The sequence below is a fragment of the Salvelinus fontinalis genome, chromosome 9 (assembly GCF_029448725.1).
Source record: "Salvelinus fontinalis isolate EN_2023a chromosome 9, ASM2944872v1, whole genome shotgun sequence".
Taxonomy (NCBI): Eukaryota; Metazoa; Chordata; class Actinopteri; order Salmoniformes; family Salmonidae; genus Salvelinus; species Salvelinus fontinalis.
Window position 1 is genome coordinate 45486855 of NC_074673.1, and position 18948 is coordinate 45505802.

General features: G+C 41.7%; 1 protein-coding gene across 2 annotated transcripts; it reads left to right on the forward strand.

The window, feature by feature from the left end:
• The first annotated feature begins 456 nt into the window (after window positions 1-456).
• LOC129862689 (mixed lineage kinase domain-like protein) lies at window positions 457-17817 on the forward strand. 2 transcript variants are annotated; one of them, XM_055934581.1, is made up of 11 exons: window positions 457-527; window positions 10884-11327; window positions 11532-11618; window positions 12047-12224; window positions 12325-12425; window positions 15213-15348; window positions 16110-16194; window positions 16386-16525; window positions 16689-16738; window positions 16921-17061; window positions 17189-17817. In XM_055934581.1, the coding sequence occupies exons 2-11, from the start codon at window positions 10886-10888 to the stop codon at window positions 17236-17238; spliced, it is 1410 nt and encodes a 469-aa protein (XP_055790556.1). In that variant the 5' UTR covers window positions 457-527; window positions 10884-10885; the 3' UTR covers window positions 17239-17817. The 2 variants fall into 2 exon arrangements, with proteins under 2 accessions (XP_055790556.1, XP_055790555.1); XM_055934580.1 differs by lacking the exon at window positions 457-527 and adding an exon at window positions 4216-4513.
• Window positions 17818-18948: the final 1131 nt, after the last annotated feature.

Sequence of the window (18948 nt, forward strand, 5' to 3'; positions counted from 1 at the left end):
TTGCTTCACAATTAAAAAATATTTTGCATCTTCAAAGTGGTAGGCCTATTGTGTAAATCAAATTATACAAACTTCCCAAAAATTCATTTAATTCTAGGTTGCAATGCAACAAAATAGGAAAAATGCCAAGGGGGGTGAATACTTTTGCAAGCCACTGTAAGTACTGTAAGTACCTTCCCACTGCACGCTCAGTGCCATTTTTGACATATTTCATAACTTTTGATTGATTGGACAAAATATATTTATTTAAACATTTGGTCATTTGGGGTCCCTTGTTAAAGCAAGTAGGTACATGGCATGCTATACCGCATTTTAGCAGGCAATCACTATTGTTAAGAAATAAATTAGATAAGCAGACCTGAACTGAAATAAACCGAGGAGGTGCACAGCTGTAGCCTATTGTAAGTTGTAGTGGTGTTGTAGGAGGAGCTCAAGACAAACCAGGGTCAGTGAACATAAAGGGTGTGGTCTCCTTTTAGTTTCAAAGGTCATTGAAGTCTCTGCACCAACAACAACAGTCTCTCAAGGTATGTTTAATTTCAAACTTACAATAGATTTTAGGTTGAACAGAGAACAGTAACTGCTTGTGTTGCATGTGATCTTTTCTGTAGCTGAACTGTTATACTAACTGTACTTAAAAGTTCAAATGAACTGTATCCTAAAGCCTGCTTCCTGCTGTTGAGAGCAATGCATTTTGTTCAAATCAATCCTCATATATCCATGAGCAAGGCCTCCAAATTTGGGCCATCGGGCTCAGTTGGGGTGACGATGTCTCATAGTGATTTTGGGAAATGCGTTATAGCATTGCAGCAATATGGTAGTGTGGTGGAAAAAACACTTGTAAGACATTCCAGTCTCAATATGCACGGGAAAACCAATTCAACTCGCTCTTAGTTCTCACATACATTTTTTTATAGACCCAGGATGGGTGGGGTGTTTCACATGCCATTCGTATGAGTCAGGAACTTCTGCTTATCCCTAGTTAGCAGTCCCATAGGCAACAGACAAATCATGCCAAGGACACACGATTGAGAGCATAGCAGAGAACAGAGCAATCTTACAGAAATTAAGAGGAAAAAAATGATCGGTCCCTTCAGGCCATTTAAGATACCAAATTAAATGTTCCTCTTCCACAGTTGCTTTCTCTGTGTTACCACTCATCCCTCTATCCCATACATTTTTCCCCATAGGGATTTTACCCTATGACAAACGATGTCAGTATACAACAAGTTATTACTCACCCGTTAATTATAACTTTTCACACACACAGCTAGAACAGGGTTTTAGAGATATTTTTTTAGATATAGGACCAAAGCAGGATCCACGCATTAACCCCACAGAAGCCTTTTTCCAATATGGCCACTGAACAATTCTATTCTCATCTGACCATACCAGCATGAAATATTATTGTAGTATGCCCAGTAATATCTTAAAATGTACATAGTGATGTAGAATACACAACCAAATGAGTCCAGTGTACCAGATATAAAGATGTTAAATTATTCACAGAAATGTGGTAAGAATGTGTCCTGTCAGAATCAAAGCTGTCAGAATCTGTGTTTTCTGAGTATGCTATGATCCTTTTTTGCTATATTTAATCTTCAATCATTTAAAATGTATTTATACATGTAAATAGTAATGAATGTGCGCTGATTAAAATGATATAAAATGTTATCCTATTAACTGTTTTAATTTTGAGGACTATAAACCTGCCCCGTACATTCCATTACATTGTTCTCAAATCCAATGTTGGACCTGTTATCAGGTTTTAGGTATGACCCAGATGCAAACAGTGTCAAAGAAACAAACGTTTATTTCTAGTACATTGGCAGGCAAACGACAGGTCAAAGACAGGCAGAGGTCAGTAATCCAGAGAGGGTGTAAAAGGTCCAGAATGGCAGGCAGTCTCAGGGTTAGGGCAGGCAAAACGGTCAAAACCGGGAAGGACTAGAAAATAGGAGCAAGAACAGACAGGAGCAGCGGAACAAACGCTGGTAAGTTTCATAAAACAAACTGGTAACAGACAAACAGAGAACACAGGTATAAATACACAGGGGATAATGGGGAAGATGGGCGACACCTGGAGGTGGGTGGAGACAAACACAGGTGAAACAGATCAGGGTGTGACACCTGTTGAGACCACTTATAATAATCTATATTTTTGGCATTCTAGTAACAGACCAATCTGCTATGGCCCCATAGTAAGGATACTTCTTAATTTAGAATAGCTATGTGTAATGGTTTGCTGCTCTCATCATCAAGATATTAGGTTAAAATGTATTGGTATTCCTATGGAATGCTGCAAGTTTTTAATCCTGTTTTATGAAATTTGAATAGGATAATGGGATAAAGTTGTATAGGTTATAAGATAACTTTGTACTGTATATAATTTTAATCATCTTATATCCACGAATACTCACATCTACATATCCATTTTACATGTTTGAAGATTAAATATAGCAATTATTGATCATGTCATCTTCAGAAGTCAGTGATTCTGACAACTTTTTGGGCACATTCTTACCAAAATTTTGTGAATTATTTAAAATATTTGTATACACGCCCCCCTCCGTATTAATCTGGACAGTGAAGCAAAAACTTTTAATTTGGCTCTATACTTCAGCATTTTGGATTAGATATCAAATGTTTCATATCTGTTTTACCGTTTAGAAATTAAAGCACTATGTATCTAGCCCCCCCACCCACCAATTTGAATGTCTCGTAAGTATTTGCACAAGTAAAGTGTTCATGTGTATACGAGATAATAGAGTATTTCAGGTGTACTGTACTGGTTGAGTAACTCTGCACATCTCTTAATGGTGTTACAGTATGAGATACTCAACACCAATGTATTACTGAGACTGACCTCCCAAGGACCTTTATATTTGATTTTATTTCACTTTTATTTAACTGGGCAAGTCAGTTGAACAAATTATAGGCGAGTCAGTTGAACAAAGTATTATTTACAATGACGGCCTTCTCTATGGACTTACCTTTCACCATTACTACATTAGTTAACAGTTTACTACAGCAGTCACCAAGTTGACACAGATTCTCAATCTCACCCATGTGAAGGTGGATGTAGCGAATAAAATACATCTCTAAAAAAGGTATCGTACCATTGAGTATGAAGGTCATCAAACTTGTTTCTGCAAGTGGTATGCAATTACCATTGATATGAGTGGGTCTATATCAGCATACATTTAAATGTGAAGATTTACAGTATCTTATATAGGGTCCCGCATTAAATGACGTACAGTTTATAAAGGCTTCATAAAGCCTTCGTAAAACGCTACATAAATGTGTTAAATCATCTAGAACCATATGTCATGCTTTATAAAGGTTCTTTAATGTGGCATAACTCAATCAAATGTATTTATAAAGCCTTTTTTACATCAGCAGATGCCACAATGTTCTTATACAGAAACCCAGCCTAAAACCCCAAACAGCAAGCAATGCAGATGTAGAAGCACGGTGGCTAGGAAAAACTCCCTAGGAAGAAACCCAGAGAGGAACCAGGCTCTGAGGGGTAGCCAGTCCTCTTCTGGCTGTGTCGGGTGTAGATTATAAGAGTACATGGCCATTAAGGCCAGATTAATAATCCCAGCGGTTGTAGAGGGTGCAACAGGTCAGCAGCACGACCGGTCAACTGGGGACGGTCAGGAGTGATCAGGCCAGGTCGTCCTGAGGTATGGTCCTAGGGCTCAGGTCCTCCGGGAGGGGAGGGAGAGGGAATTAGAGGGAGCATAGTTAAATTCACACAGGACACCAGATAAGACAGGAAAATTATACCAGATAAAACCCTAACCCCCTGGTACATAGACTAGAGCAGCATAAATACTGGAGGCTGAGACAGGAGGGGTCGGGGGACACTGTGGCACGATCTGACGATACCGCGGACATGGCCAACCAGACAGGATATAACCCCACCCACTGTGCCAAAGCACAGCCCCCACACCACTAGAGAGATAAACAGACCACCAACTTACTACCCTGAGACAAGACTGAGTATAGCCCACGAAGATCTCCTCCACCGCATGAGCCTGGGGGGGTGCAAGACAGAACAGGAAGATCACATCAGTGACTCAACCAACTCAAGTTGAGTATAGCGCAAAAAAAGTCTAGCACAACATGACACACCCCTCCTAGGGACCGCATGGAAGAGCACAAGTAAGCCAGTGTGCCTCAGCCCCCGTAATAGAGTCAGAGGCAGAGAATCCCAGTGGAGAGAGGGGAGTCAGCCAGGCAGAGACAGCAAGGGCGGTTCGTCATTCCAGTGCCTTGCCGTTCACCTTCGCACCCCTGGGCCAGACTACACTCAATTATAGGACCTACTGAAAATATGAGTCTTCAGTAAAGACTTAAAAATCGAGACAGAGTCTGCATCTTTCACATGGATATGCAGACCATTCCATTAAAATGGAGCTCTATAGGAGAAAGCCCTGCCTCCCGCTGTTTGCTTCGAAATTCTATGGACGGAGGCCTGGGTCTTGTGACCGCAGTGTATGTGTAGGTATGTACAGCAGGACCAAATCGGAGAGATAGATAGGAGCAAGTCCATGTAACGCTGTAGATTTTAGGGCTGACCCCATTTAGTCGATTGGGCGACTGTTTAGTCATAGACTGTTGGACAACCGAGATTTCTTTAGTGGAGCAGTAGCTAAATATGTGTTATATATATATATATATATGTGTGTGTGGGTGTGTGTGTGTATACATATATATGTGGGTGTGTGTGTGTATACATATATATGTGGGTGTGTGTGTGTGTATATATATATATATATATATATATATATATATATATATATATACAGTTGAAGTCAGAAGTTTACATACACCTTAGCCAAATACATTTAAACTCAGTTTTTCACAATTCCTGACATTTAATTCTAGAAACAATTTCCTGTCTTAGGTCAGTTAGGATCACCACTTTATTTTAAGAATGTGAAATGTCAAAATAATAGTAGAGTGAATAATTTATTTCAGATTTAACTTCCTGACTGATGTCTTGAGATGTTGCTTCAATATATCCACATAATTTCCCTCCCTCATGATGCCATCTATTTTGTGAAGTGCACCAGTCCCTCCTGCAGCAAAGCACCCCCACAACATGATGCTGCCACCCCCGTGCTTCACGGTTGGGATGGTGTTCTTCGGCTTGCAAGCCTCCCCCTTTTCCCTCCAAACATAATGATGGTCATCATGGCCAAACAGTTCTAATTTTGTTTCATCAGACCAGAGGACATTTCTCCAAAAGTACGATCTTTGTCCCCATGTGCAGTAACAAACCGTAGTCTGGCTTTTTTATGGCGGTTTTGGGGCAGTGGCTTCTTCCTTGCTGAGCGGCCTTTCAGGTTATGTCAATATAGGACTCGTTTTACTGTGGACATAGATACTTTTGTAACTTTGCTGTTGTTCTGGGATTGATTTGCACTTCTCGCCCCAAAGTACGTTCATCTCTAGGAGACAGAACGCGTCTCCTTCCTGAGGGGAATGGCAGCTGCGTGGTCCCATGGTGTTTATACTTGCGTACTACTGTTTGTACAGATGAACGTGGTACCTTCAGGCATTTGGAAATTGCTCCCAAGGATGAACCAGACTTGTGGAGGTCTACAATTTTTTTTCTGAGGTCTTGGCTGATTCTTTTTGATTTTCCCTTTATGTCAATCAAAGAGGCACTGAATTTGAAGGTAGGCCTTGAAATACATCCACAGGTACACCTCCAATTGACTAAAATTATGTAAATTAGCCTAACAGATGCTTCTAAAGCCATGACATAATTTTCTGGAATTTCCAAGCTGTTTAAATGCACAGTCAACTTAGTGTATGTAAACTTCTGACCCATTGGAATTGTGATACAGTGAATTATAAGTGAAATAATCTGTCTGTTAACAATTGTTTGAAAAATTACTTGTGTCATGTACAAAGTAGATGTCCTAACTGACTTGCCAAAACGATGGTTTGTTAACAAGAAATTTGTGGAGTGGTTGAAAAACTAGTTTTATTGACTCCAACCTAAGTTAATGTAAACGTCCGACTTCAACTGTATACTTAATTCAAAATAAATGCCTCATCCTATTTTAGATTCCTCGCACAGGGCGTCATAAATGTTGTGTCTTTACTATCATTAACAGAAGTTGTGTTTAAAGCTAACATCTGGAATTGTTTTACGATGGTCATACCAAGGATCAGTTAACTATTTGATTTTGATATTTAGGACCCCTTAAAGTATCCCCCCCAACATTCCCCAAAAATGTCAACGTCTGTAAAATACCTATTTTGAACATCAGGAAAATAAGTATTTTCAACTTTCATTCAGAATGGAAAATGAACCTGATTTCAACACCCGTAAAATACGTATTTTTCAACGTCCGAAAAACGATGCCAATTTATTTTAACCATACATAAAATAAATTTTCACCTTTCATTCAGAACCTAAAATTAACCTAACTTCATCGTCTGGAAAATACATATTTTAGACGTACTTTCAATGTCATTTTGCTTACTAGTACTATACTATTTTTGTGGTAGGCGTAATTTTTTGGTCTCGCCTATGATCGGTCCTGCCTATTGTGCCCTATTCGGACAGGATTCGTTTAACTATGAGGTCGGATAATGTAATTATGTGCACGAGCACAAAACATCACATCTGTAATTTTAGTCTGGTCTGAAACTGCCATGTCAGTAATTTGTACATGTCAGGAGAGTAACAATTCCAGCCAGAATAACCTACTGTTGTATTGGCGAACTCCAATGTATTCTGATAATAGACCCATGCGAATCGACATCCCTCTGTTTTGAGAGAATTGTCTGAGTTTGACAGGTGATGCTCGCGGTTTGGGATAGAAAACAATAACTGATTTGATACATTGAACTAAGTGATGCGCATAAGCTATATATGAATAGCCTACATTAAAAAATATATAAATAGCCTACATGTTAAATAAAGGTTAAATAAAAAATAAGTAAAAAAACATGTAGCCTATCAAGTTTCACAGTAAATGCTTTTGTTTATGTTTTGTGTGTATGAATTGAATATTGCCAAATGCATCAGTAAGCCTATTTAATGCAACTTTTGATGTTAATATATTGAAAATCAGATGCATACAACTGACCTAAATGTTTGGAAATGATAAGTTAACTTTCTAATTTATAACTTTAAAATGCATCTTAAAAGTGCAATTGCACAGTTTAGCTCACATCTGAAGCCTGGTGGGAATTTAGGACGTACTGTGGATCGCTAAAATATCCTAATGATTATGAACAAAACACTTCTCCAATTGAAATATTATGGTGACACCATAGGAAATATGGTTTGGTATGGTTTAGAAACTTTTGATTGAACATGATTTGGAAAGACACACACCTGCCTATATAAGGTCCCACAATTGACAGTGCATGTCAGAGCAATAACCAAGCCATGAGGTCGAAGGAATTGTCCATGGAACTCAGAGATATTTTAACCTTTATTTAACTAGGCAAGTCAGTTAAGAACTAATTCTGATTTACAATGATGGCCTACCCCCGACAAAACCCTAACCCCGGACGACGCTGGCCAATTGTGCCCCGACCTATGGGACTCCCAATCACGGCCGGTTGTGATACAGCTTGGAATCGAACCAGGGTCTGTTGTGATGCCTCTAGCACTGAGATGCAGTGCCTTAGACCGTTGCACCACTCGGGAGATCTGTGTCGATTCACAGATCTGGGGAAGGGTATCAAAACATTTCTGCAACATTGAAGGTCCCCAAGAACACAGTGGCCTCCATTCTTAAATGGAAAAGGTTTGGAACCACCAAGACTCTTCCTAGAGTTATATGGAAAAAGTTTGGAACCACCAAGACTCTTCCTAGAGCTGGCCGCCCGGCCAAACTGAGCAATCGGGGGAGAAGGGCCTTAGTCAGGGAGGTGGGGATATTTTTCAGCGGCAGGTACTGGGAGATTAGTCAGGATCGAGGCAAAGATGAATGGAGCAAAGTACAGAGAGATCCTTGAATAAAACCTTCTCCAGAGCGCTCAGAACCTCAGACTGGGGTGAAGGTTCACCTTCCAACAGGACAACTACCTTAAGCATACAGCCACGACAACACAGGAGTGGCTCTGGACAAGTCTCTGAATGTCCTTGAGTGGCTCAGCCAGAGCACGGACTTGAACCCGATCGAACATCTCTGGAGAGACCTGAAAATAGCTGTGCAGCGACGCTCCCCATCCAACCTGACAGAGCTTGAGAGGATCTGCAGAGAAGAATGGGAGAAACTCCCCAAATACAGGTGTGCCAAGCTTGTAGCATCATACCCAAGAAGACTTGATGCTGTACTCGCTGCCAAAGTTACGGAGTAAAGGGTCTGAATACTTATGTAAATGTGATATGTTTTTTAACTTTAATAAAATCTACAAACATTTCTAAAACCCTGTTTTTGCTTTGTCATTATGGGTATTGTGTATAGATTGATGAGGGGGAAAAAACGATTTAATACATTTTAGAATAAGGCTGTAACGTAACAAAATGTGAAAAAAGTCACAGGGTCTGAATACTTTCTGAATGCACTGTATGAGGGATACAACAATCCCAGCTCTGCAGATTTTGCTGCGAAGAGACAGAATCGTTAGATCATTTGTTTTGGTAATGTCCATATGTAGCTTGTTTTTGGTCGCAGGTTCAGAAATGGCTGAAGATTTGTTTACCTGGCGCTAACTCTGCAAATAGCACTGCTGGATGTTTTGAAAAGTCATAGTCAATTGATCAATAAAATAATAATACTCTTAGCAAAACATTTTATCTTTAATTTACAATATGTAGAAACTATGAGAATAGAAAGGTTCAGACATTTTGTGAAACGTCACAGCTCAGTTGAGAAATATATGGCAAATAACTGGATAATGTTCAGAGATAGATGGGAGGGATTGATGGTAGCTGAAAGATGGGACTAAAAACAAACAAAAGATAACTAATGTCAAATGTACTGTGTCCGTAAAATGTATATAGTATGTATAAGCTGGATGTAGAAGCCTAAGTGTTGTTGTCCATTAGTTTACTCCAATTTGGGGAGGGGAGGTAGGGTTAAGGGAAATTATTCAAGGAAAATATATATTTATAAAAAGTATATATGTATATACACTGCTCAAAAAAATAAAGGGAACACTTAAACAACACAATGTAACTCCAAGTCAATCACACTTCTGTGAAATCAAACTGTCCACTTAGGAAGCAACACTGATTGACAATAAATTTCACATGCTGTTGTGCAAATGGAATAGACAAAAGGTGGAAATTATAGGCAATTAGCAAGACACCCCCAAAAAAGGAGTGATTCTGCAGGTGGTGACCACAGACCACTTCTCAGTTCCTATGCTTCCTGGCTGATGTTTTGGTCACTTTTGAATGCTGGCGGTGCTCTCACTCTAGTGGTAGCATGAGACGGAGTCTACAACCCACACAAGTGGCTCAGGTAGTGCAGTTCATCCAGGATGGCACATCAATGCGAGCTGTGGCAAAAAGGTTTGCTGTGCCTGTCAGCGTAGTGTCCAGAGCATGGAGGCGCTACCAGGAGACAGGCCAGTACATCAGGAGACGTGGAGGAGGCCGTAGGAGGGCAACAACCCAGCAGCAGGACCGCTACCTCCGCCTTTGTGCAAGGAGGTGCACTGCCAGAGCCCTGCAAAATGACCTCCAGCAGGCCCCAAATGTGCATGTGTCAGCATATGGTCTCACAAGGGGTCTGAGGATCTCATCTCGGTACCTATTGGCAGTCAGGCTACCTCTGGCGAGCACATGGAGGGCTGTGCGGCCCCACAAAGAAATGCCACCCCACACCATGACTGACCCATCGCCAAACCGGTCATGCTGGAGGATGTTGCAGGCAGCAGAACGTTCTCCACGGCGTCTCCAGACTCTGTCACGTCTGTCACATGTGCTCATGTGCTCAGTGTGAACCTGTTTTCATCTGTGAAGAGCACAGGGCGCCAGTGGCGAATTTGCCAATCTTGGTGTTCTCTGGCAAATGCCAAACGTCCTGCACGGTGTTGGGCTGTAAGCACAACCCCCACCTGTGGACGTCGGGCCCTCATACCACCCTCATGGAGTCTGTTTCTGACCGTTTGAGCAGACACATGCACATTTGTGGCCTGCTGGAGGTCATTTTGCAGGGCGCTGGCAGTGCACCTCCTTGCACAAAGGCGGAGGTAGCGGTCCTGCGGCTGGGTTGTTGCCCTCCTACGGCCTCCTCCACGTCTCCTGATGTACTGGCCTGTCTCCTGGTAGCGCCTCCATGCTCTGGACACTACGCTGACAGGCACAGCAAACCTTTTTGCCACAGCTCGCATTGATGTGCCATCCTGGATGAACTGCACTACCTGAGCCACTTGTGTGGGTTGTAGACTCCGTCTCATGCTACCACTAGAGTGAGAGCACCGCCAGCATTCAAAAGTGACCAAAACATCAGCCAATAAGCATAGGAACTGAGAAGTGGTCTGTGGTCACCACCTGCAGAATCACTCCTTTTTTGGGGGTGTCTTGCTAATTGCCTATAATTTCCACCTTTTGTCTATTCCATTTGTACAACAGCATGTGAAATTAATTGTCAATCAGTGTTGCTTCCTAAGCGGACAGTTTGATTTCACAGAAGTGTGATTGACTTGGAGTTACATTGTGTTGTTTAAGTGTTCCCTTTATTTTTTTGAGCAGTGTATATATATTGGAAATGATGCAGACAATTACATTGATAGAAGCCACAATCTTTTTGCAATATTAAAGATGATCTACCCCCTAAAAAAATCCCCCAAAATGTATACTGTAGCTAGAGACATTCTCAGACCTCTGTTTGGGGGGGAAACTTGTCTAATGCATTTCTTAACCTTTGTCTCTTCTCCTCTCTCCCCAGCCATGGACATCATAAAGCCCATCTTGGGCATAGCGAAGAAGCTCTATTCTTTATGTGCTGAAGTGAAAGCCAATAAAAAGCGCTGTCAGCGTTTGGCCCAGCGCGTAAAAGCCTTGGCAGATACGGTGAGTATGGTAAAGGGGCTGGGGGAAGACCCTGCCCCTGTGGAGAACAGCCTGCATGAGCTCAAACTCACCCTGGAAAATGCCCAGGACATGGTTGAGAAATACGCTAGCGCCAAATACATGAACCGCGTCTTGAAGGCCTACAAGCAGGGAGAAGAGTTTGAGAGTTTGACCATGCGCCTGTACGATTCAGCTCAGGTGCTGTCGCTAGCCCTGCAGGTGGATCACAGAGAGCAGCTACAGCAGAGATTCAATGAGGAGACGCGATGGAGAGAGGATAAGGCGGACAGGGAGATCGATCATCTGGAGCTGCAGAAATGTAAGACGCTTCTACCATGCACTTTTTAGTGCAAGGTCTTAATCATGTAGCCACCCTATATATGTGTACTTTGGTCACTGCCAGGAGGTCTGGGCTGTTTTATGGCCAGTCACTGATCCTGCCGACTACACCATATGTAGCAGTGTGTGTGGCTTGACTGGGGGCAATTTCAAGCAGGTGACATTGTGCATATTTATCCCACAGTGCTACATGAGAAAGTGGAAGAAGTGCAAGGGAAAGTGGACTCCACCCAAGAAGATGTAAAAGACATCAAAGCCATTTTGGAATCCTGTAAGTAAGCCTCTATAGATTAATGTCCAAATGAATGAAACTAAGATTGTTTCATCTTTATTTGTTTACTAGCAGTACTACTTAATTTGGAATCTGAGCAATCTATGACTCGTTGACCTTGACCAGCGTCTGATGATAAAGGAGACTGTGTGTCTGTTTGCGTTTTTGTTCCTTTGTGGTTTTACCCTTCCCCATTTTTGTTTGATACTACAAGCACTCAAGTTTCACTCATACAAACTCATCCAAACTACAAAACACAGCATAGTTTACATCCTACACCAGGAAAGCACTCCATGGTCTCAATGTATTTTGCATGATGGTGTGTTTTCCTGTTGGACCTTTAGTTATGTGATATTGATTTGTTATGTTCCTAAGTTCCTGTATGACTTGCTATCTCATTGACTTTGTTGTGTGTTTCCCATTGACAGTAAAGAAGCCGAGAATTTTAGATCAAGACATAAGAGAGATCAAGCCAGAGGAGCTGATCTACAACCTGCCCAAAGAGCCCTTCATTAAAAATGACAATTCAGAGATATTCAAAGGAGAGTACAACAAATTCACAGTGGCCATCAAAAGATACACCTACTCAAGTAGCACAAGCCTGAGGTATGTAGCATAGCATACAAGACGTCTCAGAGAGTTCTTGTAATATCAGCTTTGGTGCTGAACATCTATTTATTTAATGGGTTATGTTTGTCCCACACAGTCAGGTGAGAAGCGTCTTTAAAAAGGAAGTGGAGACAATGAAACGCTTTGAGTCACCAAACATCCTGCGAATGTTTGGGATCTGTGTCCAGCAAGAGAGCGGTGAGTGAGCTTCTTTTTGCAGTCTGTGAAATACTGTAAATAGGAGACTGGATACAATCAGAATCATCTTTATTCACCATGTACACCCAGAATTTGATTTTGTGAAATGGTGCTGCCACAGTAAACAGAATAAACAAGCAGAATATAGAGGAAGAATTTACATGAATCCACATACAGTCTGTACACTATGAACAGCATAAAAAAAAAAGAATAATTGTGCATGGTATGGATGTATAAACAAATGTACAGTCCATGATGTGCAATGGAGTGGAACTACATATGCAGTCAGTCAGTGGCAGAGGGAAAATTGGCAACCGCATATGTGCAAGAATGTGCATAGCGAAGTACAGTTACTGTATAATGAGCAAAGTAATCAGGACATGATATCAAATCAAATCAAACTTTATTTGTCACTTGTGCCGAATACAACATGTGTAGACCTTACCGTGAAATGCTTACTTACAGGCCCCTAACCAGCAGTGCAGTTCAAGAAACCAAATAAAATAAAGTAAAAAATAAAATAAATAGTAACACAATAAAATAACAATAAAATGACTATATACAGGGGGCACCGGTACCGAGTCAACGCGATGGGGTACAGGTTAGTCAAGGTAATTTGTACATGTAGTTAGGGGTGAAGTGACTATGAATAGATAATAAACAGCGAGTAGCCGCAGTGTAAAAAACAAATGGAGGGGGGGGGTGTCAATGTAAATAATCCGGTGGCCATTTGATTAATTGTTCAGCAGTCTTATGGCTTGGGGGTAGAAGCTGTTAAGGAGCCTTTTGGTCCTAGACTTGGTGCTCCGGTACCGCTTGCCGTGCGCTATCAGAGAAAACAGTCTATAACTTGGGTGACTGGAGTCTGACAATTTTTTGGGCTTTCCTCTGACACGGCTTAGTATATAGGTCTTAGATAGCAGGAAGCTTGGCCCCAGTGATGTATTGGGCTGTATGCAGTACCCTCTGAAGCGCTTTATGGTCAAATGCCGAGCAGTTACAATAGCAGGCGGTGATGCAACCGGTCAGGACACTCTCGATGGTGCAGCTGTATAACTTTTTGAGGATTTTGGGATCCATGCCAAATCTTTTTAGTCTCCTGAGGGGGAAAGGTGTTGTCGTGCCCTCTTCAAGACTGTCTAGGTGTGTTTGGACCATGATAGTTCCTTGGTAATGTGGACACCAAGGAACATGAAACGCTCGACCCGCTCCACTACAGCCCCGTCGATGTTAAATGGGGACCTGTTCAGCCCTCAATTTCCTGTAGTCCACGATCGGCCCATGAAGCTTTGTTTGTTTGATGGGGTACGATTGTTCGTCTGAGGGCATAGCGGGATTTCTTATAAGCGTCCGGATTAGTGTTCCGCTCCTTGAAAGCAGCAGCTCTGGCCTTTAGCTCCACGCGGATGTTGCCTGTAATCTATGGCTTCTGGTTTGGATATGTACGTACGGTCACTGTGGGGACGACATCATCAATGCACTTATTTATGAAGCCAAGGACTGAGATGGTATACTCCTCAATGCCATGGATGAATCCCGGGAACATATTGGATGAATTCAGGAACATATTCCTGTCTGTGCCAGTCTGTGCTAGCAAAACAGTCCTGTAGCGTAGCATCTGAGTCATCTGACCACTTCCGTATTGACCGAGTCACTGGTACTTCCTGCTTTCGTTTTTTCTTGTAAGCAGGAATCAGGAGGATAGAATTATGGTCAAATAATTATTATTATTATTGCCAAATGGAGGGCGGGGGAGAGCTTTGTATGCATCTCTGTGTGTGGAGTAAAGGTGGTCTGAGTTTCTTTCCTCTGGTTGCACATGTGACATGCTGGTAGAAATGAGGCAAAACGGATTTAAGTTTGCCAGCATTAATGTCCCCGGCCACTATGAGCGCCGTTTCTGGATAAGCATTTTGTTGTTTGATTATGGCCTACAGCTGGTTGAGTGCGGTCTTAGTGCCAGCATCTGTTTGTGGTGGTAAATAAGACGGCTACGAATAATATAGATGAGAACTCTCTTGGTAGATAGTGTTGTCTACAGCTTATCATAAGGTACTCTACCTCAGGCAAGCAATACCTCGAGACTTCTTTAATATTAGACATCGCGCACCAGCTGTTATTGACAAATAGACACACACCCCCACCCCTCTTCTTACCAAACGTAGCTTCTCTGGCCTGCCGGTGCATGGAAAATCCCAACAGCTCTATATTATCCATGTCGTCGTTCAGCCACGACTCAGTGAAACATAAGTTATTACAGTTTTTAATGTCCCGTTTGTAGTATAATCTTTATTGTAGGTCATCCATTTTATTTTCCAATGATTGCACGTTGAACAATAGAACAGATGGCAGTGGGAGTTTTCTCACTCGCCTACGAGTTCTCAGAAGGCAACCCGACCTCCGCCCCCTTTTCTCCTTCTTTTCTTCAAATAAATGACGGGGATTTGGGCCTGTTCCCAAGAAGGCAGTATATCCTTCGCGTCGGACTAGTTTAAGAAAAAATATTCTTCCCGTTTGAGGTAGGTAATCGCTGTTAGGATGTCCAGAAGTTATTTGAGGGTCATAAAAGATGGTGGCAGCAACATTATGTACAAAATAAGTACACAAATAAGTTACAAATAACGCAAAAAAAAAACTAACCAAATAGCACAGTTGGTTGGGAGCATGTAAAACGTCAGCCATCCCCTCCAGCGCCATTTACCAAAGCAAAATGTGATTTCAGAATATGATGATGATGTGCCCTTGTTGCATTTAATAATCCTCTTCTCTACCGTGGTTGTATCGCAGGACCCAATCCAAACTACCTCATTGTCATGGAGTTTTGTGAGAAGGGCAGTCTGAGAGAGGTGCTGGATTCCCAAAGGAAGCTGCCCTGGGACAGAAAGGCTCGCATGAGTCTGGATGCAGCACAGGGCCTCTACAGGTAGCAGGTTGATGTTTATTGTCATGAGTCTGGATGCAGCACAGGGCCTCTACAGGTAGCAGGTTGATGTTTATTGTCATGAGTCTGGATGCAGCACAGGGCCTCTACAGGTAACAGGTTGATGTTTATTGTCATGAGTCTGGATGCAGCACAGGGCCTCTACAGGCATACCACCATAGAAATGAATGTCTTTACCCTGTGCCCTACACAAGTAGACCAGTCACAACACCTATTGCACATGACACAAAGAGCACCACCTCTATCATATTGTTGCCATAAATGTGTTAAGTCGATACAATAAAGAATCGATCTATAGTCTAATCTTTTATTTGAATAATGTCTCTGTCGGGTACCTTCCCTTTCTAATCTCCACCCTTCTACCTCTCCAAAAGTAGAAAGTCATGTGTCCTGTACACACATGAAAGGGCTTCACCAGGGCGGTGGAAAGCAACGCCAATAGCTGGCTAATAAAGTCGCACTTCTAATAGCCATGCCATGGCCAAGTGTCACAGGTAACACTGCAGGTACAATTTGGCCATATTCGAAAGAGGAACGTTAAATACCTGTTCATGTGTCTACAATCCACCTACTAAAACTTCTGTCCACCATTATTAGTATGTGCTGCTTCTTCTTCACTAAAACAATAGGTACACTGGATCTGTGCCCTGTACCTCTGTCACTAAAGTTCACAGCACTAGAAAGTGTACCCTAATCACATTGAGCTACCCTGTCAAGACTAGCTAATATCTCTATCACTATAGATTGCACCAGTCGGAGGAGAAGTTCAAAGTGCATGGATGCATCAACAGCAGCAAGTTCCTGGTAGATGCCGGGTACAGAGTGAAGGTATGAGGTTCAATGCAGTCCTCTACACATCCATGTGTGTTGGCACCACTAAGTGATAGACCCAGAAAGTAAGGCCACTGCTAAATAGAGGCAGAGGTTGTTTTGAAGATGTGTAGTTGATGTTCCGTCTATACAGTGTTGCAGTACTCTATCGCAATGTAATTGTTTTGGGGTCTGCTGTGTGTGGACAGCTGGCAGGTTTTGAGCTGGCCCAAACAGAGACGTCGTTGAAGAGGACTAAGGACAGGAAGAGGAGCTCCTTATGCTACAGCTCCCCTCAGCAGCTTGAGAGTGTCAACCATCCCTACAACAAAGCTTGTGAGATGTACAGGTCTGCTTCCAATCAGACTTACAACACACTCTCCACTTTTGTAAATTAATGAATGTCAAAATCACAGAAATGATTTTGTATGTTCAAATGTTCTCTGTTGGTGTAATGCAGGCCCTAAGTATACTGCCAGTTCACTCTGTTTGAATTGTTGTGTTCGTTGCAGTTTTGGCATTGTCCTTTGGGAGATTGCAACCTGCAAGATTCCCTTCAAAGGTGTGTCAACTCCATTAATTTAAAGGCTGTGTGTAACAAACACTATCAGCAATAACAGTGATACTGTATATCTGAAAATAGCATGGTTGGGTTTTCTCTCTCTCTCTATAAGCATGCAGTAGTTGCTCTGTCATATTTAGAAATGTATCATTCAATGTCTGTTCTCTTGTACTTCTGATCAGACTGCTCACACAAAGAGGTGTATCAGAGGGTGTGTACAGAAAAATATACTGAACCTTTTCTTGAAGACTGCCCTCAACAGTTGGGAGAATTGATCAACGACTGTCGCTCCTACGACAGCTTCTACAGGCCGACAGCGGGCGGTAATGCAACACAACTAAATGGCATATGATGAATGTGCAGGAACATACATTTCTTTCAGCTGTTCCATATGGATTCCTATTTGTCCTCTCAGTTATTGTTTCCTAATCAAGTTTCTCTGTTCCACAGTGTTGGTTGACAAACTGCGCAATGTGGTGGAGCAGTTAGAGGACGACTAACAAACACAGAGGTTCATCTCCATCTCCAGAGTTCTCAGAAACATGGCCGGAGAAGAGAAAAACCATGAACCGCTATCATCCCCACTTCCCAGGTCAAAGGAAGACCAACCAACCCCTTGCCAAAACCTTTGTTTCTGGCAAACCTTTGGCCAATTTGTTGCAAATTTGCAGCAAACTCATATTTTCAAATGCAAATTAGTTTTTGGGCAAACTGTCGCTGTAAATTTTTCACGCAACGCGTGAACTTCTGACAAAGAATCTTGGGAAACTTGTGGTGAACATTCTATTGTTTGCTGCAAATTTGCTGCAAACTTAATATGAATATGCGAAATTGGATCAGGTTTTTGGTTGCCGCGTGTTGACACTGAAATGTTGTATCTACATAAAACAAGTCACATAACTTAAAATGAACTTACTTCAAAGAGAAAAAACAACATACTAAATGTAGTAAATATGCTAAACATGTATTCTGTGTCTTAACAGATACAAATAAATCCAACTTGAAATCATTAGCATGGTATGGACGAAAAGAGCAAAGACTGGACATTTCCCAAATAAATACCTTCAATTAATTACATATCTTTACATCTGTACCTCTGTCTCTCCCCCTTTGGGTGTGTGGGTGTGGGGTGTCTTTGAAGACCCTGTTTTACACCTGTTTCACCTTTACCCTTTACCCTTTAGAGAGAGCACTCAGCTATCCATATTTAATGGTAGGCTAATCTAGGGGGTCCCATGTGGGGGGGGGGGGGGGGGGGGGGGGCTCTCCGAGTGGATGTCTCAGTCAATAATTTTTTAATCCAGAGGCCTCACACTCCTCTTTGAAAGGGTCATTGTACTCTTTAAGATGGGCTCTTAATTTATGACATAGTAAACAGTTAATTTTACCCCCTTAAAACCTTTCTGGACTACCCATCCCGGATCCGGGATCATTCTCATCAGAAATGCTGACTAGCATAGCCTAGCCTAGCGCCACAGGGAATATAATATAATATAATTTCATGAAATCACAGGTCCAATACAGCAAATGAAAGATAAACATCTTGTGAATCCAGCCAACATGTCTGATTTTTAAAATGTTTTACAGCGAAAACACAACATATATTTATGTTAGCTCACCACAATAGCCCAACACACAACGCCATTTTTACACCGCAAAGATAGCTTTCACAAAACACACAAATAGAGATAAAATTAATCATTAACCTTTGAACAACTTCATCAGATGACAGTCTTATGACTTCATGTTATACAATACATTTATGTTTTGTTCGAAAATGTGCATATTTATAGCTACAAATCGTGGTTTTACATTGGCGACATGGTCAGAAGTGGCTCCAAAATGTCCGGAGAAATTTTAGAGAGTCACGTAATCTAACAGAAAAACTCATCATAAACTTTGCTGAAAAATACATGTTGTACATATAATTAAAGATACACTGGTTCTTAATGCAACCGCTGTGTTAGATTTAAAGAAATAACTTTAGTAAAAAGCACAGCATGCAATAATCTGAGACAGCGCTAAGCCATTCTCCGCCATGTTGGAGTCAACCGAGTCAACAAAAATACGAAATAACATCATAAATATTCCCTTACCTTTGATGAACTTTCATCAGAATGCAGTGCCAGGAATCCTAGTTCCACAATAAATCGTTGTTTTGTTTTAGAATGTCCATTTCTTCTGTCAAATTAGCAACTTTGGCTAGCATG